This window comes from Cottoperca gobio, chromosome 11, assembly GCF_900634415.1.
Source record: "Cottoperca gobio chromosome 11, fCotGob3.1, whole genome shotgun sequence".
Classification (NCBI taxonomy): Eukaryota; Metazoa; Chordata; class Actinopteri; order Perciformes; family Bovichtidae; genus Cottoperca; species Cottoperca gobio.
Window position 1 is genome coordinate 17,524,170 of NC_041365.1, and position 26,111 is coordinate 17,550,280.

At 38.8% G+C, this 26,111-nt stretch overlaps 1 protein-coding gene across 2 annotated transcripts in view; it reads right to left on the bottom strand.

The window, feature by feature from the left end:
- Positions 1-7,054: 7,054 nt before the first annotated feature.
- Positions 7,055-26,111, bottom strand: part of enpp2l (ectonucleotide pyrophosphatase/phosphodiesterase 2-like) — a 35,784-nt gene continuing 16,727 nt past the window's right edge. For both annotated transcript variants that reach the window (XM_029442638.1, XM_029442639.1), the window contains exons 15-25: positions 25,973-26,100; positions 25,020-25,098; positions 24,736-24,823; positions 24,369-24,541; positions 24,177-24,237; positions 22,579-22,718; positions 21,073-21,214; positions 18,653-18,730; positions 17,120-17,252; positions 16,095-16,248; positions 7,055-9,498 (exon numbers count right to left, since the gene is read on the bottom strand). In XM_029442638.1, coding sequence (XP_029298498.1) covers positions 9,328-9,498; positions 16,095-16,248; positions 17,120-17,252; positions 18,653-18,730; positions 21,073-21,214; positions 22,579-22,718; positions 24,177-24,237; positions 24,369-24,541; positions 24,736-24,823; positions 25,020-25,098; positions 25,973-26,100 — 1,347 coding nt within the window. In that variant the 3' untranslated portion in view covers positions 7,055-9,327. The remainder of the gene's footprint in view (positions 9,499-16,094; positions 16,249-17,119; positions 17,253-18,652; positions 18,731-21,072; positions 21,215-22,578; positions 22,719-24,176; positions 24,238-24,368; positions 24,542-24,735; positions 24,824-25,019; positions 25,099-25,972; positions 26,101-26,111) is intronic.

Consider the following 26,111-nt stretch of genomic DNA (forward strand, 5'->3'; position numbering starts at 1 on the left):
GATTATGTGAGCCAGCGGCAGCAGCAGGGTTAGCACTGGCAACGGTAAAATGGTTCTGCGCTCAAACCCGCCGGCCCTTCTGTGTGGAGTTTGCAAGTTATCCCCCTGTCAGCATGGGTGCTCCGGCTCCTCCCACAGTCCAAAAACATGGAGGTTAGGTTAAAGTGGGAATAGACGACATGATGATCGCTGAAGAATAATAACACCATCAGTTCCCTAAAAGCTTCACTTTCACTATGGAATTCTGTAGGGTTGAGTTGTCCCTTTCACAATAAAAGCCCGAGACATAAACATTGCATCACTGCCTACCAGAAAGCATTTTGCTAAGAGGCACCTCAACACAAAATCTTACAGTAGCTATCCCATGGGAGCTGAACAACTGGAGTAATGTTACTGTGGAAACACTACCCGAAAAAAGAGGCGGCAGTAGCTCAGTCCGTTGGGACTTGGCTTGGGTCACCAAGCAAAGAGGGGCACTGGGTTCAAATCCCCAAACCACATATGGAGTATGGACCACGTATGGAGTATGGAGAGGTACCAGTTCACCTCTCCAGTGCACAGGCCCCCGGACCCCACATTGTAATACATTTCAGTGTGAGTACTATGCTGTGTACGTGACTGTGACTGAGGACTCAAATCCTCCATTTCAGAAAGGCTATTTGTCTCTTGACTGGTAATCTGTCCAGGGTGTACTCTAATGATATGTTATAGATAATGGATGCATGGAGGAATTCCTTCACCTCTTAAATTAATAATATTGAAAATTGACCCTTATTTGGCCTTTGAGAAGTTCAGAAAGCCTGGAAGTTTGCAGCTTTCCCAGAAACTAAATAAAAAAATCTCAGCAATCTCTGAGATTACAACAAACAACTGGTTTCAATCCACAATTAATAAACACCACTTTGTGTTTATTTCATACAAAGAGCTAGTTAAGTGTGACTGAATGCACCCTGAACCTCTTATTTCAAAAGTATCCTTTCACATGGTGTGCATGATCAGTACCAAACATTAATTCCTTGCGTGAAATTTAACAATCTGAGTCATCAGCGTTATTAAGGCAGCAGAGGTGAGACATGTGACAGCCACATGCTGCCGTAAAGATGAACAATTGTTCTGAACGAGGACAATTTGTTACAAAATGCGGAAAAAAAACAGCTTTTCAACTCAATACAAAATCTGATATATAATATACACAAATGTGTGTGAGTGTGTTTGTGTGAGTGTGTGTGTGTGTGTGTTTCTGACCGCACCTTTGTTCAGACATTTCTGCAAGTCCAGTCCAAGACCAAGTCCAAGACCGAGGATTAAGGTCACAATTGATACAGCCAAGACACCTATCTGTGACAACACAAACACAAATAGATTTTTTACTGTTTTTCCCACTTTCCCAGAGTCAGAAACTAATACATTTCTTGGGACAGATGTATTTATGTATTTGGTGCAGTGTGAAGTTATGTCAAACGGTAATTCTAAGCTATCTTGGTTCAATTGTTGAGTGTCTAAGGGATCAAATGACATAAACATGATTCCATATATATTCAGGAATTGAGCTAAATTGAAAAAAGTAAATAAAGGTGGGGTACATTTTTCCAAGCTTTGTCTGAGGGGGCGGGGGGGGGGGCACAGTCTCAGACTGTGCCCCCCCCCCCCCCCCCCCCCTCAGACAAAGCTTGGAAAGAACAACAGATTTGATAACCCCAAAAAACAGTTCTGTTTTTGATGCACAACCAAGTATTGTCTGTCTGCCACACAGACCAACAAACATGACCAAAGGTACACGAAGGTCAAAGGTCAATCTATTTGTAAGAGATGGAGTAGTGTCTTCTATAATTAGTTGAATAGTAGTTATAAGAAAAGCACAGGGTTTGCCATCAGTGACATCGTCATTTGATTACAAAGAATTATAATGTCAAATTGCTGTACATGCCTCATATCCGTTACATTACATTACAGTTCATTTAGCTGACGCTTTTGTCCAAAGTGACTTCCAAGTGCAAACAATCATGAGGATACAACTCCGAACAGCAAGAATCTTGCAAGTACATCATCTTCAAATAGGTGAAATCATCTTAGTGCAGAACAATAACTTCAAATAAACCAAACAAAAGTGCAACATACAGAAACAATAGAATAGGAATTCAACCATTAGCTACAAAGAACTGAATTATTATTATGTTCTCTTTTATCGAGGTGCAGTCGAAACAGGTGAGTTTTCAGTCTGCAGAAGGTGTGAAGACTGTCTGCTGACCTGACATCAATGGGGAGGTCGTTCCACTATTTTGGAGCCAGGATAGCAAACAGGCGGTTTTGTTTGAGGGGAATCTGAGTCCCTGAGCCGATTGGCCGATGCAGAGCGAACTGAACGCGCTAGGGTGTCTGGTTTAACCATAGCCTGGATGTTGGAAGGGGCTGATCCATTCACAGAGATGACAAGAGCCTGGACCAGAACCTGCATCACCTGAGTCAGTAGGGAACGTATCCCTGTGCTGTTACAGGATGTTACTGTTTCTGTGTTGCTCTTATAACTGAGATAAATAGTTTCACAGCTGCAGTGAAGCAATGTTTTAACTCGGTCTGTAGCTGATCCAGCCAGGCCAAAAAGCAATAGAGCTGTCTACCTTCTAATGCCATATAGGAAGAGGAAACATACATCAATTAGCCACCTCTTGGATTCTATCAAACTCCTAAACAAAAATTCACTGTAAAAAGATAAATATTTGTCCATCGTTTCTTTCCCCACTCTTATCAATTCAAAACCAAGGCCGATACTCACAATTATCTTCTTTTTCTGCAACTCCTTCATCCAACCCATGGCTCCTATGAAAGTGGCAGTGACACAATCTCCCAGCACATGGACAGAAAGACAGGTAGAGGTAAAAACACTCTCTACTTGTGGAAAAAGGGAGATACACTATCACAACGGTGACCTTTGGACTAGGTGTGAGCAACAGATAAGTGACTGATTGCACGGATGCAGAGTTAACCTCACTATTCTGTGTTTTCAGTCTATCATGTGGGGTTCACAATTATCTGACCTGCAGTACACCAAACAATCGGCCACCATATGAAGATTCAAACTGCCAAAGTAAGACAGTCTGATTCCTGTGAATGTCACTATCAGTTTATAACTTGGACATATTTATTGGTTTATTTGACAGGTATTAAGATTAATTGCAGCAACTGCAGCCATAATGGACTGATAATGATGCTGATATGATGTGAAATGTTGACTGCCAGTAACTGGTCGTTGCAATAAAGCCAGTTGCATGGATAATTCATCAGAACAAGCTGCTTCATCAATAAAAGACCTATGACCTATTGTATATAAAGACTCCATGTTACCGAAGGACCTGTGTAAATAGCCCTGTTCATTGCAGGGTTCAGATCAATCCATAGACACAATCACATCTATTTTTCTTGATATGTTTTATACATTGCTAAACAGATAATGGATTGTATGTGCAGGAAACACAATTGTAAAGGAAAAAATGTGTTTATGTTTTTCAAATTGTGTTTTTCCCAAACTGTTGTTGCATTTCTGTTTGTGTTGATTTGATAAGAGTTTGATGCAGGGCAGTTTCTTATCATTTTGGTGACCCATATATCTTTCTGGTGCTTCTAAGGGTTCTTTTCTTACAGCCGAATGATAATCAATGATAGATTTAATTGAACTATGTCCTGACATTTACACTAGTGTTCCTGCTGTGAGTTTTAAAGCCTCGGGGAAGCTTGAAACAAGCTAGTGCATATGAAGTTTCATCCCACCACGACAGCATCTTTTAGAACTCTTCTGAATGGACGCACATACGCCACAGGATATGAATATCTTCTCCTCTCTCCTGTTTCTTTGTGCTTCCCCCTGGCTTCCTGCCTGCACCTGACCACAGATTCCCCCTACAGTAGTTTACTATATGTCTACTAATTCCTTGTAATGACAGACTATAAAGAGTAATCTAAATAATACATTTCCAGGATTTTGAAGTATAATAGTAGTATCGTAGTCTGAGCCATGCATATGTTACAGTGAATGACGTCTCGCATTCACTGGAATGGAACAGTTCTACTGTTTCCAGGTCTTTACTGAGAAAATAAATATATATCATGTGAAACTTGTGCTTCTATAAATCAGTTAGAGGATTTTAACAATAACACAGGGAGATAGGTGTTTAGGCATACAATCAGGAAACTACAGAAGCTGTTTGAATCAAGCAGAAAGACAGTGACATTGTGTGGTGAGGTAGCACTTAAAGCAAAAACTAAAAGACGGAACACACCCCTCTTCTAACTTGACCTTCATTTTGATCTCATCTACCCACATCTTCAGATTCAAGTGGTGGTGACGAAATCTTTCCACAGAAATACACACATACACAGACTCACAAAAACAATACCAGCTGTTGCTGCTGGTAATAATCTTAAGGGGTATTATGGATTTGCCCAGAAGGTATGAGAACATTGGAAACTTCAGGCAGCTTCAAAGTAAACCATACTTGCGTAAGATGAGACAACAAGACTGATTACCGTTGCAAGTTGTTATTCAGGGGAACATCCTCCAGGCTCATGACAAAGGGGTTGCCAATTAGATTCCTGGACCGTCCCTAATTATTACCACTTGTTTGCCATTGAACGAGGCTCTTAACTCCCAACTGCTCAGTGGCTGTTAGATCAGCATCCAGATGTGAATGGGTGAAACTGTGTGAGTGTGAGCAGGGCCTCACTGAAAAAGAGATTTTGGCTCTCAGTTAACCACCTCAGAAGACCAAAATGTAATAAAAAATAAACACCACCTGTTATAGACACTCGCCCATTGCCTTGACTGTTACTTCCGCTAAACTGCCTCTCATCTAAGTCATGGACAGCCTTACTTTGATGTGTTTGCCTCTTCACTTCTGTCACAGTACAGGCTCAACAATCAACAGTAACATATTAATATTGTCATTTTATGGGTCCCGTAATGATGCAGCTCTGCATTATAAAATTCAACCGTATCCTCTCGAGTGGAATATTTTTTTAATGAAACTTGCCCATAAATAGAGCAGAACAGGTAGCTCTATATTGCAATAAAGGCTTGTTGATTATACTAAGGACCACATCTAAAAAATGCACACCTACTCATCCAATTGAAACAAGCGATCAGGTTAGTGCAGTTAAGACAGCTCAACTGGGAACAAAAAAGTTAAACTATGAAAACATCCTTATAATGTGGCCAAATGTCTCATTTTAGAGTAGAGTTTAGAGCTGCTTGATGAACTTGGTAACATCTGAAGCACGGTGGGTCTCAGGAGAAAAAGAGATACATTTTCCCTGAAATAAATTAATTAGACCTGACGTGCCTGGAACCCCTCCCTAGGGAGGCACCCAGGTGGCATCCTTACTAGATGCCCGAACCACCTCAACTGGCTGCTTTCAACGTAAAGGAGCAGCGGCTCTACTCCGAGTCTCTCACGGATGGCTGAGCTTCTCACCCTATCTCTAAGGGAGACGCCAGCCACCCGTCTGAGAAAACCCATTTCCGCGATCTCGTTCTGTTGAACGTGTGCTTCCAAAACCAACACATTGCTCTTTTGATGAGCTGAGTCAGCAGGTTCAGAAATGAAGAATCTCATCACTTCTTCCCCTCATTGATATATCAGATAGTGACTTACCTGTATACAGGATATTCCTGTAGGAAACAGTTTGTTCTTGGAATAGTGGTGACGTCCCTTCCCTTGACGTTGTCCTTGTTGTTTTAGTGTTCTACAGGAAAGGGTCTTTTCCAAACGGATGCCACAAAACAAATGTGAAAGCAAACAATGATGTATTAGAATACATCATTGTTTGATTTCACATTTGTTTTTTCTTCAGTGGAAATAAGAGGCCAAACAGCCATCGGCCTATGCATTCAAGTGTGCAGTGTTACATGTACAAGGATCTGACTGTCATCACACAGGCTGCACATAAAAAGTGTGGATTTGCCACATAAATGATGCTTCCACTCATGTGGTGATTATGTCCCCAAAGCCATGAGGTGTGGGTTTGATTAGATAGATAGATAGATACTTTATTTATCCCGAGGGAAATTCAGGCATCCAGTAGCTTAAAACATTTACACAATTAAACAAATACCCATCTATCCGCCCCCCCCCCCCCCCATTACAAATGTACATTTCAAATAAGACTTAAAATAAAATAAAAAGTAAAATTAAGTGATAAAGTGATAAATGCTAGAAATACAATACAACTGTTATAAATACAAAGTGAAAGTGAAAGTACAGGCTGTTGTGATTTGAAATTGAATTGAATCTGAATCTGAATCTGAATCTGAATATGAATCTGAATCTGAATCCCCCGGCCATCACCAAGAGGAGTTGTACAGTCTTATGGCCAGGGGGACAAAAGAGTTCTTGAGCCTGTCTGTGGAGCAGGACAGGGACAGCAGTCTGCCGGGTGAATGTCCTGTGCAGAGGGTGGTGGGCGTTGTCCAGGATGGATGACAGTTTATCAAGGGTTTATCAATTAGGAAGAATTCAGATGATAACTTAATTCTGCATGTTGCATATTTGCGTGTATAAATAAGACCATGTTGTTGAGTAGAAGGTTATTTCATTCACAGGGTGCAAAGAGAAAACTGAATATATTATATCAATAAGGCACCCCGATTCTATTCAAATAACACTCTTCTCTAATATAGACCTATCTCCTTGGAAACTACTAAACACAACTCCGGTACTATCATGCAGCTGACCTGAGGTTACCTACACAAAGTCTGGTCACCCATTTTCAACATTTATTTCATTAGAAACCACATCACTGCTGCTGTCCAAACATTTGAAGAAACCACATGTGTATCAGCGATGAGCTGGACATGTAAACACCTTATTGGTGATTGTTTGCTGATGAGGCTGATTGCTCCATCACAAAATATAACATTCACACTGAAACATTTGTTTTCAACAAGGTGGAGGTTGAGCAACCATATAGTTGTTTTGCAACACATTTACCATAAGCAGCCAATCAAATCTCACTGCGACTGCAATGTTGTTGCTAAAGGAAAAAGAAGTCAGTTCCAGTCAAGTTTTCCAATTCTCTACAGCTTTTATTTCAAAAACTACAGGAGTAAACATGGCTTTGTCTACTGTTTGGCAAGCTCTAAAATCATTTTATCGACTTTCTATTGATTATTTTCTCTGTTCTATTGATTAACTATGTTAACTCATCAGTGTAACGTTTTTAAAGTAAATACCAAACGTGAGAGAATACAGGTTCTGACTGCTATTATCTGTGTAGAGTAAATGCAGGAAGTCGAACAAGGAGATGAGTTGACTGCAGTAACAAACTGAAAATGAAACCAGTGTTGTTGGGCTGCTGATACAGCATTAAAGGAAAAATAGTTTGTTTTATAACGTGGTTATTATTTTTTGTAGTTTTAGCTTTCTTTAGTTATTTTGCAAAGACACTGGGATTTAGCAGGACACAGCTGGATCCCCATGAAGGTGAATGTTGCCTAATATTGACATAAATGTCCAAAACAATGTCCATTATATTACTTCATTATTTATTTCTGTGTTTGACCTACCACGCTTACCAGAGTTGGGCATGTTACGCAGATTTGCTCAACAAAAGATGATAGAAATGTTGTGATTTGGATGCATTTCCACAACAAAGCTGCTTAGTAAAATATTATCATTACAAAAAGAATCAACATAAGACCCAGGTTAACAAAAGAAAAAAACACCTTTAAGGTTGCATCAGTCTTGTCCCCTCAGTGATGTATTTCTATCGTTTTACAGTAGACAGTGGATTAATACTGGAACACTAGCTGCTGTTGTTGTTATTATTATGATGCTACGTAATAAATATGACAAATTGTATAAAAATATACACCTAGATGATCAGCTGAAACGGAGGAAGAAAGAAAGAGATGGAGAGAGGAGGATGTGAAAACAGAGAGAAAAGTGTTGCATTTGGTGTGTGTGTGTGTGTGTGTGTGTGCGTGTGTGTGTGTGTGTGTGTGTGTGTGTGTGTGTGTGTGTGTCAGCAGGCCAAAAAAACAGGAAGGAGCTATATATAGTTATTGTATTATATTATATATTATGTATGTGGTTTATACTGCTCAGGATTTTCCTCATTGTATCATCATTATTTTTACATCTCAAAAAGACATTTCAGTCGTGAGTACCTAAGAGTGTGTGTAAACAATTTCTTGTAATCATGTAATATTAATAATTGTAAAGGAGGTGAAGCGCATGAAAGGCTCAGTTTTTTCTAACATGTTTAAAATCCACAACATGTGAGGAACTTTAGAAGGCCTCTGGATACTTTCTGAGCCTGGTCCACATGTGGAGCCCTGTGTGTTTATATGCATCTGCTACATGTTTATGTATATAGCATGTTGTTCTAAAGGAAGAGTTTGACATTTTAGATTAAAAACCCCGAGATATAACCTATTAATTAGTGAGCTTTAGAGGTGTAGGTCGGCACATGTTTGCTCCTGTTTGCAGTCTTGATAAGCTAAGCAGCTGCTGACATGACAGTGGTATCAGTCTTCTCATCTAACTGACAGAGGATAAGTGTATTTCCCATGTCAAACTATTCCTTTACAGAACCATACAGGCAAAGTTGCACGTTTTAGCCCATTAACTCAAAATATATATTTTTTTATTACTGCTGATAATTTAGCAAACATGCTGTAGACTTTCACATTTTTGAATGCATTTTTCCAACTTCTCAGGCAGGCCCTGGCTTTCACTTAGCGTGGCAATGTAATCACAGCTACTGTAGTCTGAGTGTAGTTTGTTATGAGAAGTCCTCACAATAATATTATAAACTTTGACAAATAATAACACCTGCTGATACAAGTCATACAAGTTACAAGAGTCTTTTATGAGTTAGAAAATACATAATCAAAAATGTTTAAAATCTACAGCATGCAATGGATGGGCAGTAGGAATATAGAATATAGAAGTTACATTGTTTATAGTCATGGAGCTAAAACCCCAATATGGTCCTTTATGTGTGCATGAAGATGTACTGTATAAACTGCATTTATAAAATATGTAGTGGCAGCTGTCGAGAAAGTACCCCATCCTGCATCATTCCTGTGCTAGCTTATTCCTTCTTGGATAGTATTGAATATCTATTTATATATCTATTTTGTAACTACTACTTGCCAAACCATTCTTTGAATCTTTAATTTATTTTTAAATGCGTTCCCTTTTCCAAGCACTTCTCGGCAGTTCCTCAGTAGTGGAACAACGATGCGCCGGATGTCCAGCGAGTGTGCTGGGAACCTGCAAGACTTCTACAAATGGCTACATCCTGTATGTGTGTGTCTGTCTCTCTGTGCGTCTAGTCGTCACTCTCGAAGGTTTGCAGGTAGGTTTTGAGGCTCAGGGTGCTGGTGAAGGTGAGGTTGGTAGACCGGTAGAGGTCCAGGCCCGTCAGGATCTCCACGTCTCGGACTCGTGCCGTATGGAGCTTCAGCAGGTCTTCGACCCACTGTGACTCATCCTCTACACTCTGCAGAGACACAGACAGGAAGTGGTTATTCACTGTGCATACAGTCATCATATTTTGTCAGTTTTCAAATTTAGAAATAAACGCTGACATGAAGGATGTAACGAAGGGCTGCAAAAAAAGTAAAATAGCAAAGATAACAAGTTTCCTCTCCAGATGTTTCTCCTATACTCTTCTACCTGCTACTGCCTATGAGGACACATATATTCTCATGAGGGGTGAGGTTTACTGGTTTGAATAAATTAAATATAGCTTACACGCCTACAGGTTTGACAGTGAGTAGTGTGTGATATTAACCGTTAACAGACAGAGCAGGTTCTGCTGACTGAAGGCAGCAGCTCTGTTTCTCCGCAGACTGCAGGATTGCATGTCTACACATGTCTCACACACGCTTTACCTTATTTAAATGTTATGCAACCAGCATCAGCCTGCATTCCAAACTAGAGGTGTATACCTTAGAAAGCTTCTGCAAACACCACAGGTCATGGAGATAATCAGGAGCCCAGTTGAAACAAGTATTTATTCATCTGCAGCAATTGTATTGATTGAATGTTTTAGACATTTATCAACTTTTTTCCCATGTCTCACATAATTAGAAACTGAATCTCTTTTTTAGCTGTTGTTTAGCAAGTGAAGACATCACGTTCAGTCATCACGTTCAGTCATCAGCCACAAAGTACTGTGGGAGTAGCCTATAAAACTTGTATGTTATCCCATGCTTTGATGAAAAACAATAACCTCTACACCCTAATGCTATCCCCAGGCTTTATGCCAAGCTAGGCCAACTGGTTGCAGCTCCATATTTAACAGACAGACATAAGAGTGGTATCAATCTTCTCATTTAACTGGCCACCAGAAAGAAAATAAGCATATTTCCCAAAAAGTTTTCAATTTTTCAATGTTCGCAATTGTAATCTTATGTAATCAAATCCATATTATGTAATTGCAGTCACATGAGGTCATGTTCTGCATGAAGTACCAGGGTGAGACAGCAGAGAAAACAAAAATGAAACTATAAATAAATCGCTTTTCATCAAAGGGCAAACTAACACGATCATGACAACCAGTAAACCATGATACACTATTTATTCAAGGGAATTGGGCGTTTTGACAAGTCGCCTGAGGCACAGATATTGCCTGCAAGAAATACACTATGTCATGTTTTTATTCATTTTACTGCTGTAATTCACGACTTAGATGACAACAAACGATACCCAGGTTTTAGAACAGAATCTGGAAGGGAACAACTCATTTATTTATACTAATGGACAAATAGTTATAGTTATATATATATATATATATAGTTATTGCAACTGTTCTGGAGCAATGAGACACAAACGTTAAATGATCGTTACATGAATGACTGATGAATAATCAGCGTCAAATGACTAAGCGAGGATTCATGACAGTTTGTAGAGTTCACACAGTAGTTAGAGCAAAAGGTCATTGTCTTTAGTGAGCAATAACCTGTCACTAGATCAATAAGATGGAGCGACAGCGAGGTAGGGTAGGTGAAAGGGCAACGTATTATGATACTGGTTTCAGAACATTTCAGCTTTTCCTCATAGTTTTACAATTCTCAGGGAAATCTTACCTTTTACATAAACTCCAATTAAACAAGAACATTTATTTGCTATCCATCATTTCATAAAATATATCTAATTACATTACAGGTCATTTAGCAGACGCTCTTATCCAGAGCGACTTACAGTGAACTAAGTACAGGGACAGTCTCCCTGGAGCAACTCAGGGTTAAGTACCTTGCTCAGGGGCACAATGGTGACAGCCTGGTATTGAACTCTAGCTATAGTATGCATGAAAACAGGATTCATTTTTAGAATAAACATCTTTGCACTTCAAACTGAAAAAGGGTTTTCAGAGACATTCATTGCTCTTGGAGGGCATAAAGGCTTTTATTAGAGAGCGCCAGGAGAGACATGACAGCAAAGCTCCACAGGCGGACTTGAATCCGGAACTTGTCAATAGGTTCAGCATAGAAACAAGTCATGCTGCTGAAAGCATTTGTCCACTCCCACTACATCAGAGCCTTTCATCGAGGAATTATACAAAGAAACTGAAGGAGTGCTTTAGAAAGGGAAACCGTAACGACCATCTTTAGTTACTTTACAGATTACAGTTTGTATCCCCTTCCTGTCCAGTGAGAACCTTGTATTTCCAGATGTGTTGCTTTTGAATGTTTGTGATGAGCTGAATGATTTTCTTATGTGTTGAGAAGATTCTCCTCCTTCTTCAGCTAAATAAAGGCCTCTTGGATCAGCTGGAAAATGCATCGTCACAAAGAGAAACTCAATTTCTAGAGATACGTGTTACTCACAGGACAGAGACAAAGCTTACTTAGCTTACTTTTTAACTTCAATATTTGTCAAGACATTTGAGTCAAGACCAATGTGGTGCACCGACAAACTGACTGTCTGTAATATTTTGTGCAAAAAGAATTGCTGGATTAACCTATTAATGCTAAACTGAGGCCAAAATGACCCATAATGAAAATCCTCACAGAAGCAGTTTCTGTGCTTTAACAGGCAGGATGTGACTTTCCAGCTGACTGCTGCTACTGGTCTCTCTGGTTACACTGTAATGACGTTAGTTCCAGTGAGAAACGATAAGGTGTTCTTTGAGAAGAGAAAACAGGAAAGGTGCTGACAAAGAAAATTATCTTATTTCCTGGCCAAAAGGAAATCTGCAGCCTGGTTCTGGACTCAAACTCCAGTTGGATGATAAAATAATAAATAATGAAACTGTTCGTTATGACAGCACAAGCAACACTCAGTGATTTGTTATTTTCAGCCTGGGATTAAAATGTCATATAAATATTTGCTAAGGTCAAAAGAGAACTAGAAAAATAATTCATTTTAGGACATATTTGATACTTTTGAGATTTCAAATTTTATTCATCATTATAATAACTTTCCACAATTAATTTATTAACTTTTAAGGACTTTTTTCAACATTTATTACAAGATGTACCAAAAAGACTTTTATGTTCGAATAAATAATAAATAAATACATTATAATGTATTTCACATACAGTATGCATATGACATAATCACAGAGTTTTGGATACCCTTGAGATTGCAAAATGACCATATTAGTTTGTCTCATTTCATAAATAATTAAAATAATAAACTGTTTTCCTCTGGTGTTTTTGTTTAAATGTACATTTCCTGTACCTCATAACTTTCCATGCACGATGACAGGACAAAGACTTAATCAATTGTAAAATGTATGATCTAGGAAATTATTAACAAATATTTGACTGTAATGTTGAGTATTTCAATTACTTTACTATGTAAAGGCCCTGTCACACATCTCCGTATGACAGAAACGTATGCTGGCGTATATGAAAATTTGTCAGAGTCCAAATACGTCCAACTTTTCATCGGATCGGAAAAGTGAACATATACAGATACGCATGTCTAACCTATTGATAGAGTATCACTTACTTATACAAAACGTATCAGACGAATACCCAACGAATGCATAACTTTTACAAAAACATGGCGTATACAAAATATCGGCAACACGCTGGTGTACGTTGATATAAGGTAAGGTATAAGTAGTATTCGTTAAGAGCACGCTGTGTTACGCTGGTGTACGTTGATATAAGGTAAGGTATAAGTAGTATTCGTTAAGAGCTCGCGGTGTTACGCTGGGGTGCGTTGTTGAACACTGATGTTTTGAGCATGTTCAAAATTACCGGACGTACCCGACATGTGCTTCATAAGTTATGCAGACGTTACGTTACGTTAGACATACGTGAATACGGAATACGTAGTTGAATACTTACCTATGTAAATACCTACGTGGCTACGTTAGAGGTACGTTAGATATATGTTACGTCGGCTGACGGTGAATCCTACAGCCTACTTATTGATAACGAGTGGATAACCTATTCCTACCCTATGTTAAACTTATGCCTGATGACGGAGTAACTTATTAAACGTGTTTCTACAGTACAGCTAGCGTTCAGCTAGCGTTTTGGGAGCTTATTGGGGTTTGAATATAGTAAGTAGGGTCCCTGTGAGTAGCTCATCCTCTTCTTCACAGCACGTCTTGATGATACGTTTTGTTTAAGTAAGTGATACGATATCAATAGGTTTGACATACGTATAATAATTAGTTATGTATTTGTTATGTATATGTCAGCTACAACACCGCTGTGGAAAAGTTGGACTGTATTTGGACTCTGACACATTTTGAGCTACTTTTCATATACGCCGGCATGTTTCTGCCATACGGAGCTGTGTGACAGGGCCTTAACAGAACACTTCCATGTCACATTTGTTTTGTTTTCTTTTGTTTAGTTTGTTTTGTTGTTTTGTTATGTGATGATCACCTGCATCACTGTGACCTATGACTACATGATAACACACAGTTTAACTGTCATAGAGCCTCAAACTAAAGCTCAGAGAACAGAGTGACATTGTGTTGTGACACCCACACACAGTGAGTGTCACAACACCTCTGCACACCACCAGCCACAGCTGGCAGGCGATGCACTTATCTTTACAAGAAGTCCCTGTGATGGTGTTTATTCTGGGCGAGACAGACATAGGACAGCTAAGTTTATATTCGTCAGGAGGGTTTGCTTCAGTGTTTGTGTCCTGAAGGGTGTGTCCAGCTGTTATGCTGTTATAAAGGCAACAAGAGTTAAAGTGTTGTCTTTTAATTAAAGAGCAGTCCAGCTGGCTTTGTTTAACCTCATAGTTTATGTTACTTGATCTTGCAGGAATCTAGCAATTAAGGTAAAATAGCATATTCCCAGTGCTCAAAAAGAAGTATTGGAGGAGTAATTTGAAAATAAATGTTCCATATTCCTCACGTCATAAAAAGTATTAACAGCTTACAAGTGGATGAATCAAATCTAGAAAAACAGAGATTTTTCTTTTTGCATTTTTCGATTAGCCGGAAAATAGATGGTGGCATCACTGCCAAGATTCTTTCTCAGATGAAACACTTTATTCATTTCCACGAGACCTAGGCATTATAACACAGACTGTATAAAGGTTATGAATCCCCACACACACCTTGATATTTAGTTGAGTAATCCACAAGTATTCCAGTGTTGGGAAAAATGACGTGCAATTACACTGTGGCAAAATATATATATAGTGATGGATGACTAAGTATTTTTGTTAAGATGTGACTCACCTCACACCACAACTAAAAAGAGCTAAGTAGATTTAAGTATTGTTTTCTGCTGAAAGGGAACTCCTTCACTTCACTGGTGGAACACCCTGCTGTTGTGAAAGCTATTCTTCTATTGTCTATATATGTTCTTTGACTTCTTGGAAAGTCACTGAGCCTCTTTCCAGGCAGAGTTGGTGAATATAGGATTCCCACAGGGCACATTGAACTAAAACATCCTTGCCTTGTGTTAATGTCAACTTGGCAGGAGCTTAGCTGTTTTCTCTAAATTACTCTCAAATGGATCTGACAGATTCCTCAAAGCCTCCATTAGAGCTGTGGGCTTCCTGGAACCACATTCACTTTCCCTGACACAAGTAAAAGGAATTAGCAGCGTCCAGTCCAGAGGAACACCACAGGAAATTGTCTGGTGGACGATTATTGTTGTCTAGACTGTGGTTAGGAAGATGACGGAGATCATACGAGGAGCCTGGTTGTGACCTCTTTGCTCTTCAGTGCCTCAGTTCCTTATTTAGTAAAAGTCCCTTATATGATGTGAGATTATAAAGGGGCCAGCATCTTTCTCCAGAAGTGTTTGTCAGATGGTCAGATTTCAGCCGACCATTTAATTAAACTACTTTAAAGAATTCAGAAATATTACTGAAACAATTTACAGTGGTGGTTTTATAATTTCCTTGCACTTTTTTATTATCTATTTATATCTGTCTTTAATTGTCTCCAAATGTGGTGAAAAGTAACTAAATAAATTGACTCAAGTACTGTACATGTACACATTTAAGGTACTTTACTTGAGTATTTCCATTTCATGCTACTTTATACTTCTACTCCACTACATCTCAGAGGCAAATATTGCCATTGTTACTCCACTACCTTTATTTGATAACCTAAATTAGCTTTTATTTTTTACTTTTGTATGTGTTGCAAATAATACTTACTTTTAGTAAGTAGTGAGTATTTTTTTTTTTTTTTTTTTTGTTAAATAACTCTACCAAAACTAGTGTAATGATGACGTAGTGAGGAGTAATGAAACTGAGTCTGACTCATGTGAGTTTCTATATGGAAGTATACTGGGTGGTCTACCCTGGATAGAAAATAGTATCCCAATGAGTCATGTTTGAAGTCCTGTGTTTATGTGGTACATGCTGCAGTGACGATATGTTGGCCACAGTGAGGAGATTCCCTGACAACTGGAGAAGGGGAAGCTCCTGTAAATAATGAGAGCAGTCAGCTGGTTGTAGTTGAGTAGAAGTAAAAAAGTGTTGTGAAATGGAAATGCTTAAGTAAATGACAAGTACCTTAAATGTATACTTAGTTTCAGTACTTGAGTAAAAGTAATACGTTATTATTATTCGTCTTATTTTATCTCTGAACTGAATTCATGCAGCTGCAGTGTGATGTGCTGCCCCCTGCTGGAGACAGTTTCAACTCACATTGCAGGCTTCACTGTTATCTGGTCTGTGTGGTAGCAAGAAGGAAAAGACCCTGAGTGCTCCGTCACACTCCTCCACAGTCTGGTTCAGCTCCTGGCAGCTCGTCACCACCGTGTAGAAGTGGGTGGGGACGTGCGGGGCGTCGGCCGAGAATCTGGACAGAGGATGGAGGTCAGAGTTACATACTGTACAGCGGCTGGGTATTGGTATTTTTTGTTTTGTTTCTTTTTTTTTGTTTGATTGATGAAAAAGAGAAATGTGCATTAATTGACATTAATATTTTTCAAATATAAATGTGCCTGGGTTAGTTTAGCAGCTAATCTGTACTCATAATGCCAACACAAATAAAAATAGATACAAACATTTTACACTCTAAAGTAGCAATAAGAATAAGAGAAAGTGTGTCACAATACTGTGTCCCCGTGGTCTTTAGCAGCTCTTGTACTATAAACAAATTGAAAATGGTACAGCAGTGTATTGCTACCATCATGACACAAAATATTTGCTATAACAAAGATATGTTGTTGTTTTGACATGATCCTTTTTACATAATAACATATATGTCATATGTATGTTTTTATTAACACTAGATACCAAACTATTCAGTTTTAACACTTAAGACAACATCTTTCAAAAATTATTTCATATTATTTCACAAATAAATGTATTTTGCTAAATGACATGATAGCCACCATCGGCTTGAGAATGTGATAATAACTGCTATATATGGTTTGATTAAGTTTTACTTGGTATGATTTGTGTCATCCATCCATCTGAAAGCTACCATAAGGGTGCTGAGCATTATTTTGACAAATTACGTTTTCCAAGATCAATAATGAACCTTCAAGCTCAATTTTGCCTTTAGTTAATCATATCAAATACATTGTGTTATATTCATAAGTAATCTTTTAGATGTATTTATGATATTTTTCTTGTAAGGGACCAGGATGGTATTATGGGGACTGTCAGTGTGTGTGTTCTCTCCATATAACAGAGGGTCTCAGGTGACACTGCACTGGCCTTACTCTTTAATCTTCTCTGTGGTGTCTCGGAGGCCGTCGTAGTTGTAGTCGAATATGGGTCCTGCTAGAACGTTAATGCCGTTGTATTCCTCAGCGTAACGCCTCAGCAGCGTCCCCTGCAGGTAACTCCACATTCCTGCAGACAGAAAGAAAAGGAATCAGAAGCTACGAAACAAACAATTCCTGACCTGATACATCTCCCTTATATGATGGAGGTTCCTGCCTACACTCATCAACCCCATTCACTTATGATATTAAGACATCTGGATCAGGAACACTGTATGTTAATGCAGGTGTAGATGCATGCAGGACGCATTCATTGTGATCAGAGCTCAGCTAGGTGTAAATGCAACAAGAAACATACAGTAGTATCACATTTGAGTTTCTCTGAATATTAAATTAATTTGTTCAACCATGTTGATACGTTTTTAGTTTAAAGGCACTAATGTATCTTAGAGTTTCTTTAACATTGAATCGACGGACTAACTGTCACTGTTATTACTGTATGTTAAAACTAAATGCTGTGAAAGGTTGCCCAGGATTCATAAAACTTAGCTCTGCCTTATTACTGTACATCAATATTCAAGCAATGTAGTTCAATTCATTAGTTCATTTCACAAAGTAAGTTTGTTTTATTGAAGCTGCAGGAAGAAAAGGAGAAGGGGGCTAAAAACTGAGGAATTGACCAAATCAAGATTTACTGGAGAAGTTAAACATCCTTAAATGAGCTAAAAATAAATGTTCAGTGTTAATGTTAATCTGACCTGAGAACTGAAGCTTATTCTGCAAGAATATGTTCCATGTTCAACTAAACACTGTCAGCCTGCTGTTCCCCCCCCCCCCCCTAAAGCTGTATCCAATCTGTGTCCCAGCTGTAATAAAGAAAAGCTATAAATTCCCCAGACGCACACTGAGCTGAGCTGAGTGTTCCCTGAGCTGACGACAATGATGAACTATGTGGTGATGCAGGAGACAGCAATTCAGAGAGAGTGTGTGTTTTGTCCTGATAAGTCCTCTCTTTCTGCAGCAACAATGGGTATCAGGCTGTCCTTGCTCAGACCTGACATCACCACACTTCTGTCTCATGTGATACGACTGGATGTCGCTGACGTACAGGAAGTGAGACAGGGCTCATAAATCTGGTAATCACACACAGCTGAATGAAGCAGTAATAACGTTAAATACTTGACAAAAGCCCTTCAGAATATAAGACTTTTTAAATTCAGATGTCAGAGATTTAACTTGACGTTTATGTTTGTAGCTTGTAGTAATGGACAAACTCACTGAATTTGGTATAGCACCTAAAAGAGCCAGATCCTCAAATTCCCACTGAGCTTCTTGTTGAAATTCACATGAATTCACCTTCACAGTTATTGACTTTAGTATGACTTTGGTTTTGTGTATTGTTCCTGTTATTGTGTCCACTAGCTGGTAATCTCTGCAGGGATGCCACTATAATGCCCCAGTGACCCCAGATTCCCCTTGTGGATTAATAAAGTTAACTTGTATGTTCAGTGTGAACGAAGAGTGACTCACTCTTGAAGGCCGGGTACATGGGGACGATGTTGGTGATGAGCGAGGCGTCAAATCTGGACTCTGGAGACGTTGCCAGCTCTGTCAACAAAATCACACAACACGTACTTTATATTTCTTGCTGCATTAGTCTCAAAACAGTAACCTTAATGTGTTTTAAAATATAAAAACACATGTCAGTAGAAAATAATGCATCACCTTATTACATAACTAGTTGTTATGCACAGCCTGATCTAATGGTGAATTTGTACATATGGTATAAAAATAAATGTTCACTAATAACTGGTTATTAACACTAAAGTCAAATTGACCAAAACCTTGAGCAAAATGATTTAACCTCATTTCCAATAAAACATAAATGATCAGGTGTTGCATCAGTTTTCACATTTACTATATACTGTAAACAAAAGTATATAATAAATATATGAATATAATACAAAATAAATATTTATAGCACTTGTAAAATAATATGTGAAAATATATGTTTAAGTACAGATATAAATAACAATTTTAGGAAATCATTGAGGTGTAGCAATGATCTGAGCCAGGCTTGAGCCTGAGGGGGGGAGAGGGTGTGTGTGTGTGTGTGTGTGTGTGTGTGTGTGTGTGTGTGTGTGTGTGTGTGTGTGCGTGCGTGTGCGTATGTGTGTGTGTGCTTCTCATTTGTGACTGTATGCACAACGAACCCTCGTGGTTACAATGATTCACACGTTTTGAAAACCATATTTTGTTGACTTTTATATATCGTCATTGACTGCTACTCTGGGCTGCAAGTGATCAACAACGGCTTCAGTTTACACTTCTTATTTCCGTTCTCTTGAGTTGCACACCAAGGTAAGATTATTGTGGTTAGTATACATGGTGTGCATGTGACGTCACGCTTACGTCCCAACCCGTAAGTCAGCCATGTTGGATGGTATACACAACCAAGACGGCGCCCGTTCACGTGTGAGTTGCTGCAACGCTTCATAATTTTCTTTGTATTTAAACGTCTAAGATTGAAAGAAAATGCCAATCGTGTGCGCAGTGTATAATTGTGGTCATAACGCTACTCGTGACCCAGAGAAACGATTCTTTAGCTTTCCTAAAATCATCAAAAACAACGATCCACAAAAGAGGGATGAATTACTGTCTACCGAACGCCGTCAGCTGTGGTTTAGCAACATAACTCGTGAGGATTTAACAGAAGACAAAGCACAGTTCACCCGTGTGTGTGGGGTCCACTTTATATCTGGTAAGAGCTCATGCTAAAGCTATGTTTTCAATGTTTACGTTAAACATTTGTGCTTATGATATACCCGAACACTGTAAGACCTCACTTCACCACATTGCTGACTGGTAAATAAGGCACTTTCTTTACATGTGATGCCATTTGCTCTTTTCTTCTGTGCATGTTTGTGTTTGGCTTATTCTTGAGACTACTTCACTTGAGAAAAGCAAAGCACCAATGTGAGAACATGCTTCGCTTAATCCAGCCATACAATCACAGTGTGTGAGGATAACATCGCCGCTCTTCTCACTCACAAACCACGGCTTGAGCGGTGTATCTCCAGCTCTTTGAGAGTGATCTACACGGGCATGGACGAGCACCCTGTCATCTTTCAGTGGTTTGGTAAGAAGACTACCAACCCAGCCAGAAACAAAGACATTATAAGCATCTAAGTTCTTGTATGCCTTCATTTGTGCGTTGGTTGCCCACGACGTTTGCAGCACAAGGTAGTTCACAATATCCGGATATTCAATCGGCGGTAATGAATCTAAATCCACAATATAATCCGACGGCTTTAGCGTGTACGGGTCACGGCCGCAAATGTGGACTTTTTCCTCTGAATCTTGTCTTTGCAGAGGACAAAGTCAAAATACTTTGAAGAAGTCGGAGTTGTATTGCTGTTGTTGTTCGCTTTAGACGCCATTGTTCATTTGTATATCATCCAACATGGCGTCGCACGCATACGTCACACAGTTTTGTCGCGTGTTTGCACACTATCTATTCATTCAATCAAACATTACAGCAGTCAGGGCTCGAGACAAACTGTCGTCCCGGGAAGGATAATGTGTTTGGGACTATAGTTTAGCAAATGACAAACTGAACCGAGCGCTGACCACAGCAGAGCACGTCTTCTTGTGTCGGAGATCGAGCTACTTAGCTGTTAGCGCGTGAGAGCACTTTTCTGGTTTTGTTGGATTGACCACTGTTTCAGTTGGGAATCATTTTTGTTTGATTGATTTGATTTTGTTATTACGAGGTTGTCAGATTTGTCATAAAGATATTTTATACTGTGTCAAAATGTGATTTCCTGAGAGCCCACATAAAATACTACAGAAGAGAATTCACTGTTAGAGACGGTGTATCAGGTTGGATATTTGAGCTGTCCCTGTTAAATAAAGTAAAGAGAATTAACAGTCCTCTCCTGCAGGTTTACCTGGAGGGAAGAGTGAGCCGTGTGTGAGCTGGTTGTTCTGGCTGTAGGTGGTGCAGCTCTGACTGTGATCAGCTGACACTCTGGAGTCCACTCGGATACACTGAACCCCGGGGGAAACCTCCGGGATGGGAGTCGAGTCCTCCTGAGAGACACCAGACAGCAGAGAAGTGGACAATTATATTTGACATGTTTTGTTTTCATATCTAGTTTGGTGTAGCTCTGCTGTTGCTCTTCCTGTGTAAAGAGGTCTGATAAAGATATATCGTGTACAGTGCAATCTGCAAAAAATACATTTTAAAAGAGCAAACATGAAATTCAAATAATTTCAACTTAAATGAAAAATAATATCAAAAAGGAGAAATGTGTTCCTGGAGCCTGTGTGTGTGTTTCTGTGTAGGTATGTGTGTATGATGGTGTGTATTTGTGCGTGTGTCCCACATGTTAGCAGCTGCACCTTGTAAACCTGCAGCATGTTCCTGTAAACATGTGACCAGCATGTGTATTCAGTGTCAGAGACATAGAGTCTGTGTGTTTACTGGTGTTGTTTCACACCTTTGTGTTTATGTTTGCATGTTTTTGCAGCTCCGTCGTGTTCTTCCCCGATACAAACACACTGCCTCTCTCTAAAAACTACAAAAATGTGTAATTTGTGTCATTAACATGGCCTGCGTCAGAATTTTACAACCTGACACCCAGTTTAAGTACATGAAAGACTGAGAGTCAGGAGCTGAGAAAGATTCTGGTGCCATAACTTTCAGGGCTCACAAAGCTTTTAAACTAAATACCTGCGTTTTAAGTTTCAATTTATTTCACTTTATTTCAGTTCTCCATGAAAAAAATCAGCTCGTTAAGACTTGAAGATTGAGATTAATCCATCAAATATGTTCTAATGATGACATTATGCTGTTGAAAGAACTGGTGTATGACAGGCTGACAGGATGCTGAACAACTCAAACCCAGAAAACAAACTATATATCATCCAGAGAGAGAAAATAAAGGGTGCTCAACTATAGAACAAGGGAAGTCTGGGTCTACTCCAGGCACACTCGCACCGAGCCGAGGATGTTGTTAAACTTCTTTTATTACTGAAGTAAACCCAGAGGAGAGCTTTGTACATAATCATCCATTTTGTTTCAAGCAAAAAGAGTATGTGTGCATATCTTGTTTATATTAAAAGCTGCAGTTCATCTCCAAATTCTCAAAGATGTGTACTGTATGTCTGTACAGCCTACTGAGAGTAACATTTCTACAGGGCCTAACTCTGACAATAAATAAATAAATAAGGAATGGTTAAATAACTGCAGCACGTTTTAAGTCTCCAAATACAGGATTAATAAAAAGAATAATGTTTGATATAGAATACAATCTGTAGTAATGTAAAATATAAACAATTATAAAATATGATAGTTACGTTTCTACGTTTGTAGAAAACGGTGTGATAAATAGATAGATAGTCAATGCAATGTTCATTAAGTAAAACGTGTGTGTGTGTGTGTGTACCTGTACCTGTCGTGGCAGTGTGTATGCTGTCCACAGAGGCATGGCCAGCTCTTTGCTGTACCCGCTGATGAACTCCACATGGTGAAGCAAACTGTACTGAGTGTCAAACATTACAGCTGGGCGACCAAAAGGGAGGTTGGTAATGTCTGCGCACACACACACAAAGTCAGTCAGGTCACTTCAGAACAGATAATCAATCTTAAATCATAGAGTTATTCTCCAGTATAACAACAGTACTCAACACTGATCACTGTCAAACATTTATTAAAAGTTCTTCAATATAACTTGAATTAAGATTGGAGCAGAATGAATGTTATATTCTACATATTGTAAGTCTTTTACAGAAAAGTATATATATATATATGTATATGTGTATATATGTATATGTATATGTATATGTATATATATGTATATGTATATATATGTATATGTATATATATATATATGTATATATATATATATATATATATATATGTATATATATATGTATATATATATATATTGTATATATATATATGGTATATATGTGTATACTCTCTCTCATCTCTGCTCGTCTCGCTGCGTCTCTCGTTCTCGCTGTGTGCTCTCTCTGTGTCTCTCTGTCTCTCTCTCTCTCTTCTGGGGCTCTCTTCGTCTCCTGTCCTCTCTCTCATGTCGCGAGAGGGGGAGAAGGGAAGAGAGAGATGGGGAGAGAGGGAGAAGAGAGAGAGAGAGAAGAGAGACAGAGAGAGGCAAAGAGAGAGAGAGAGAGAGAGAGAGAGAGAGAGACATGAGAGAGAGAAGAGAGAGACAGAGAGAGAGAGATAGAGACAGAGAGACAGAGAGAGATAGATATATATAGATATATATATAGATATATGTGTATATATGTAGATATATATAAGATATAATATATATACATATATACACCTATATATAATATATATATATATATAGATATTAGATATATAATATATATATATATATATGTATATATATATATATATATATATATGCATCCCAATATATATATATATATATATATATATATATATTGCATCCCAATATATATATATATATATATATATATATATATATATTGGGATGCAACTCCTTTTTAATTCATTTTGATTAGTAACTTTAAGTAAAAAAAATTAAAAGACAGATTTTTTCTCAGTAACCGATTACATTACAGTCATTTTGTAATTGAATTACTTAACTAGTTACTCCACAACACTGTTTTAGGATGTAATGCATCCTTGACAAAGGTGGATTTTCATATATATTTAGTGGATACTTGCTACTACTAAAACTACTGCTATACTTTTCTTTCTTCTGCCGCTACACACACACACACACACACACACACACACACACACACACACACACACACAGCTGACCACTGGTATGTTGTCATGTCAATTTTATTTATACAGCCCAATATCACTTATTACAACTTTGATTCAGGGAGCTTTACAATCTGTACAGCATACGGCACACCCCTTCCTGAGACCCTCGCAGCGGATAAGGACAAACTCCCCAAAAAAACCTCAAACGGGAGTAAAGAAAGTGGCCGTTGTATAACTTGTGGCTGCTGTTATTTATCCCTAAGGAGAGAAACTTACTGTAACTGTAGATCCCATCTGGTGCAGGACTGAAGGCTTCAATCGTCTCCTCCACTTTGTTCTATGACGCAAGATGTTTTTATGACTTTAACAGATTAAATATTGATTTATGCAGCTTTGATTTTTTTGTTTCACAGTTGCAAATACAGCTGAAAGTCACAAAGGATTGTGGTGACATCACCATCCTCTAACCTCATCATCGCAGCTGCAGCCCAGGTCGTGGGTCACAGCGGCATCAGAGTCGGACGCTGGAGACGGTGCTGTCACTTCCTCCGGCATGCTGGGTTGGTACGGAGGATCTTTCAGCATGTCGTTCAAGCTGCCGTATGTCCCGTTGTTAGGGGCCGGCTTCAACCCTAACAAGTCTGACACAGAGAGAGACAGAGAGAGGGGAGGGTCCGCTTGTTGATAAAACAATCACAAATGTATTTGCATGTACATTTTGGGATAAAGGTTTGTAGTTTGTGGGGTAGCTGCAAAAATAGTTTTGGAGCTCTCTTGACACATCACACATGGAAAGATGGCCTGATGAATTGTGTAATCATTCTAATATTCTCACCACACATGACGTTGTATAATTCTATATTTTCAAACTCTGGCACTCTTTTCTGGAACTTGAAGCTCGGTCCATGACCCATAAATATGGTCTGCGTGAAGAAAAAAGACATGTACACATTATTCCCAGATCCTCTAAATCATTAGTAAACCTGGATTATTACTTAGTATTTGAGAATCATATCTCAGTAACCTCAGAGGTGTATTCTAGTATACAGTTACAATACAGTACACCATTAAACAAGCTGTAATACAGGAGAGAAGAAGAGGTGTATGAAGATACTACACCTTCATGCTGGTTATCTTGTTGTCAAAGCCGTGGTCACCTAAGAAATTACAGCGAGTCCTCAATTTGTCTGGCATTTTCCTGAATCAAAAACAAAAATGTCATGTTCTTTCAACAAATATTAGTCCTCAATTTAAAACACTCCCCTCAATAACAGAAACTATCCGAGGGTTCAGTTGCATGACAAAAGAGACACTTCCTTCTTCTTCACCAACTTTGTAGAAGAGTTATTTGAATATCAAAGAAATATGGTTTAATTGTGTGAATGACAATACTTAAGTTATAGTAAATAACATCCAATTTGCATTTCTTCTTTCTTTTCCTAGCTGATGAAGAAGACTTCATACACTGACCAAAAATATAAACGCAACACTTGTTTTTGCTCCCATTTTTCATGAGCTGAAATCCAAGAGCTAAAGGCCCTGTCACACATATCCGTAGGTGTCAGAGTCCAAATACGTCCAACTTTTCATCGGATCGGAAAAGTGAACATATACAGATACGCATATGTAAGACATACGTGAATACGTAGGTGAATACATGTTAGAGTAGCCTTTTATTGTAAGCAGCGTAAGACCCACCTGTCACACAATCATGCTGTCTAATAAGCATCTTGATGTGCCACACCTGTGAGGTGGATGGATTATCTCAGCAAAGGAGACGTGCTCACTAACACACATTTAAACACATTGTGAACAATATTTGAGAGAAATAGGCCTTTTGTGTTCATAGAAAAAGTCTTAGATCTTTTCAGCTCATGAAACATGGGAGCAAAACGAAAAGTGTTTTTGGGCAATGTAATTACCCCATACGGTGAAATGATTGGCTTACTGTATGTTTAAGGTGTTGACAGTGTGAGATAAAGAATCCCGGTACACTGGTTTCTCAGAACCAATAAAGTAAAGATGTCTTGGTGTTAAATCATCACATGTAGCAGAAGTGTGTCACAGTTTACCTGGCGATGTGCCACTTCCTCTCCATCAGCAGGTGGATGTCCTCGATCCTGCGGTTGTTGGCGTAGTGAAGCCTCTTGGGTAAATGTTGCTTTAGGTACGGCTTGAAGTGCTGAGTTGGCATTTTACACTGAAACAACA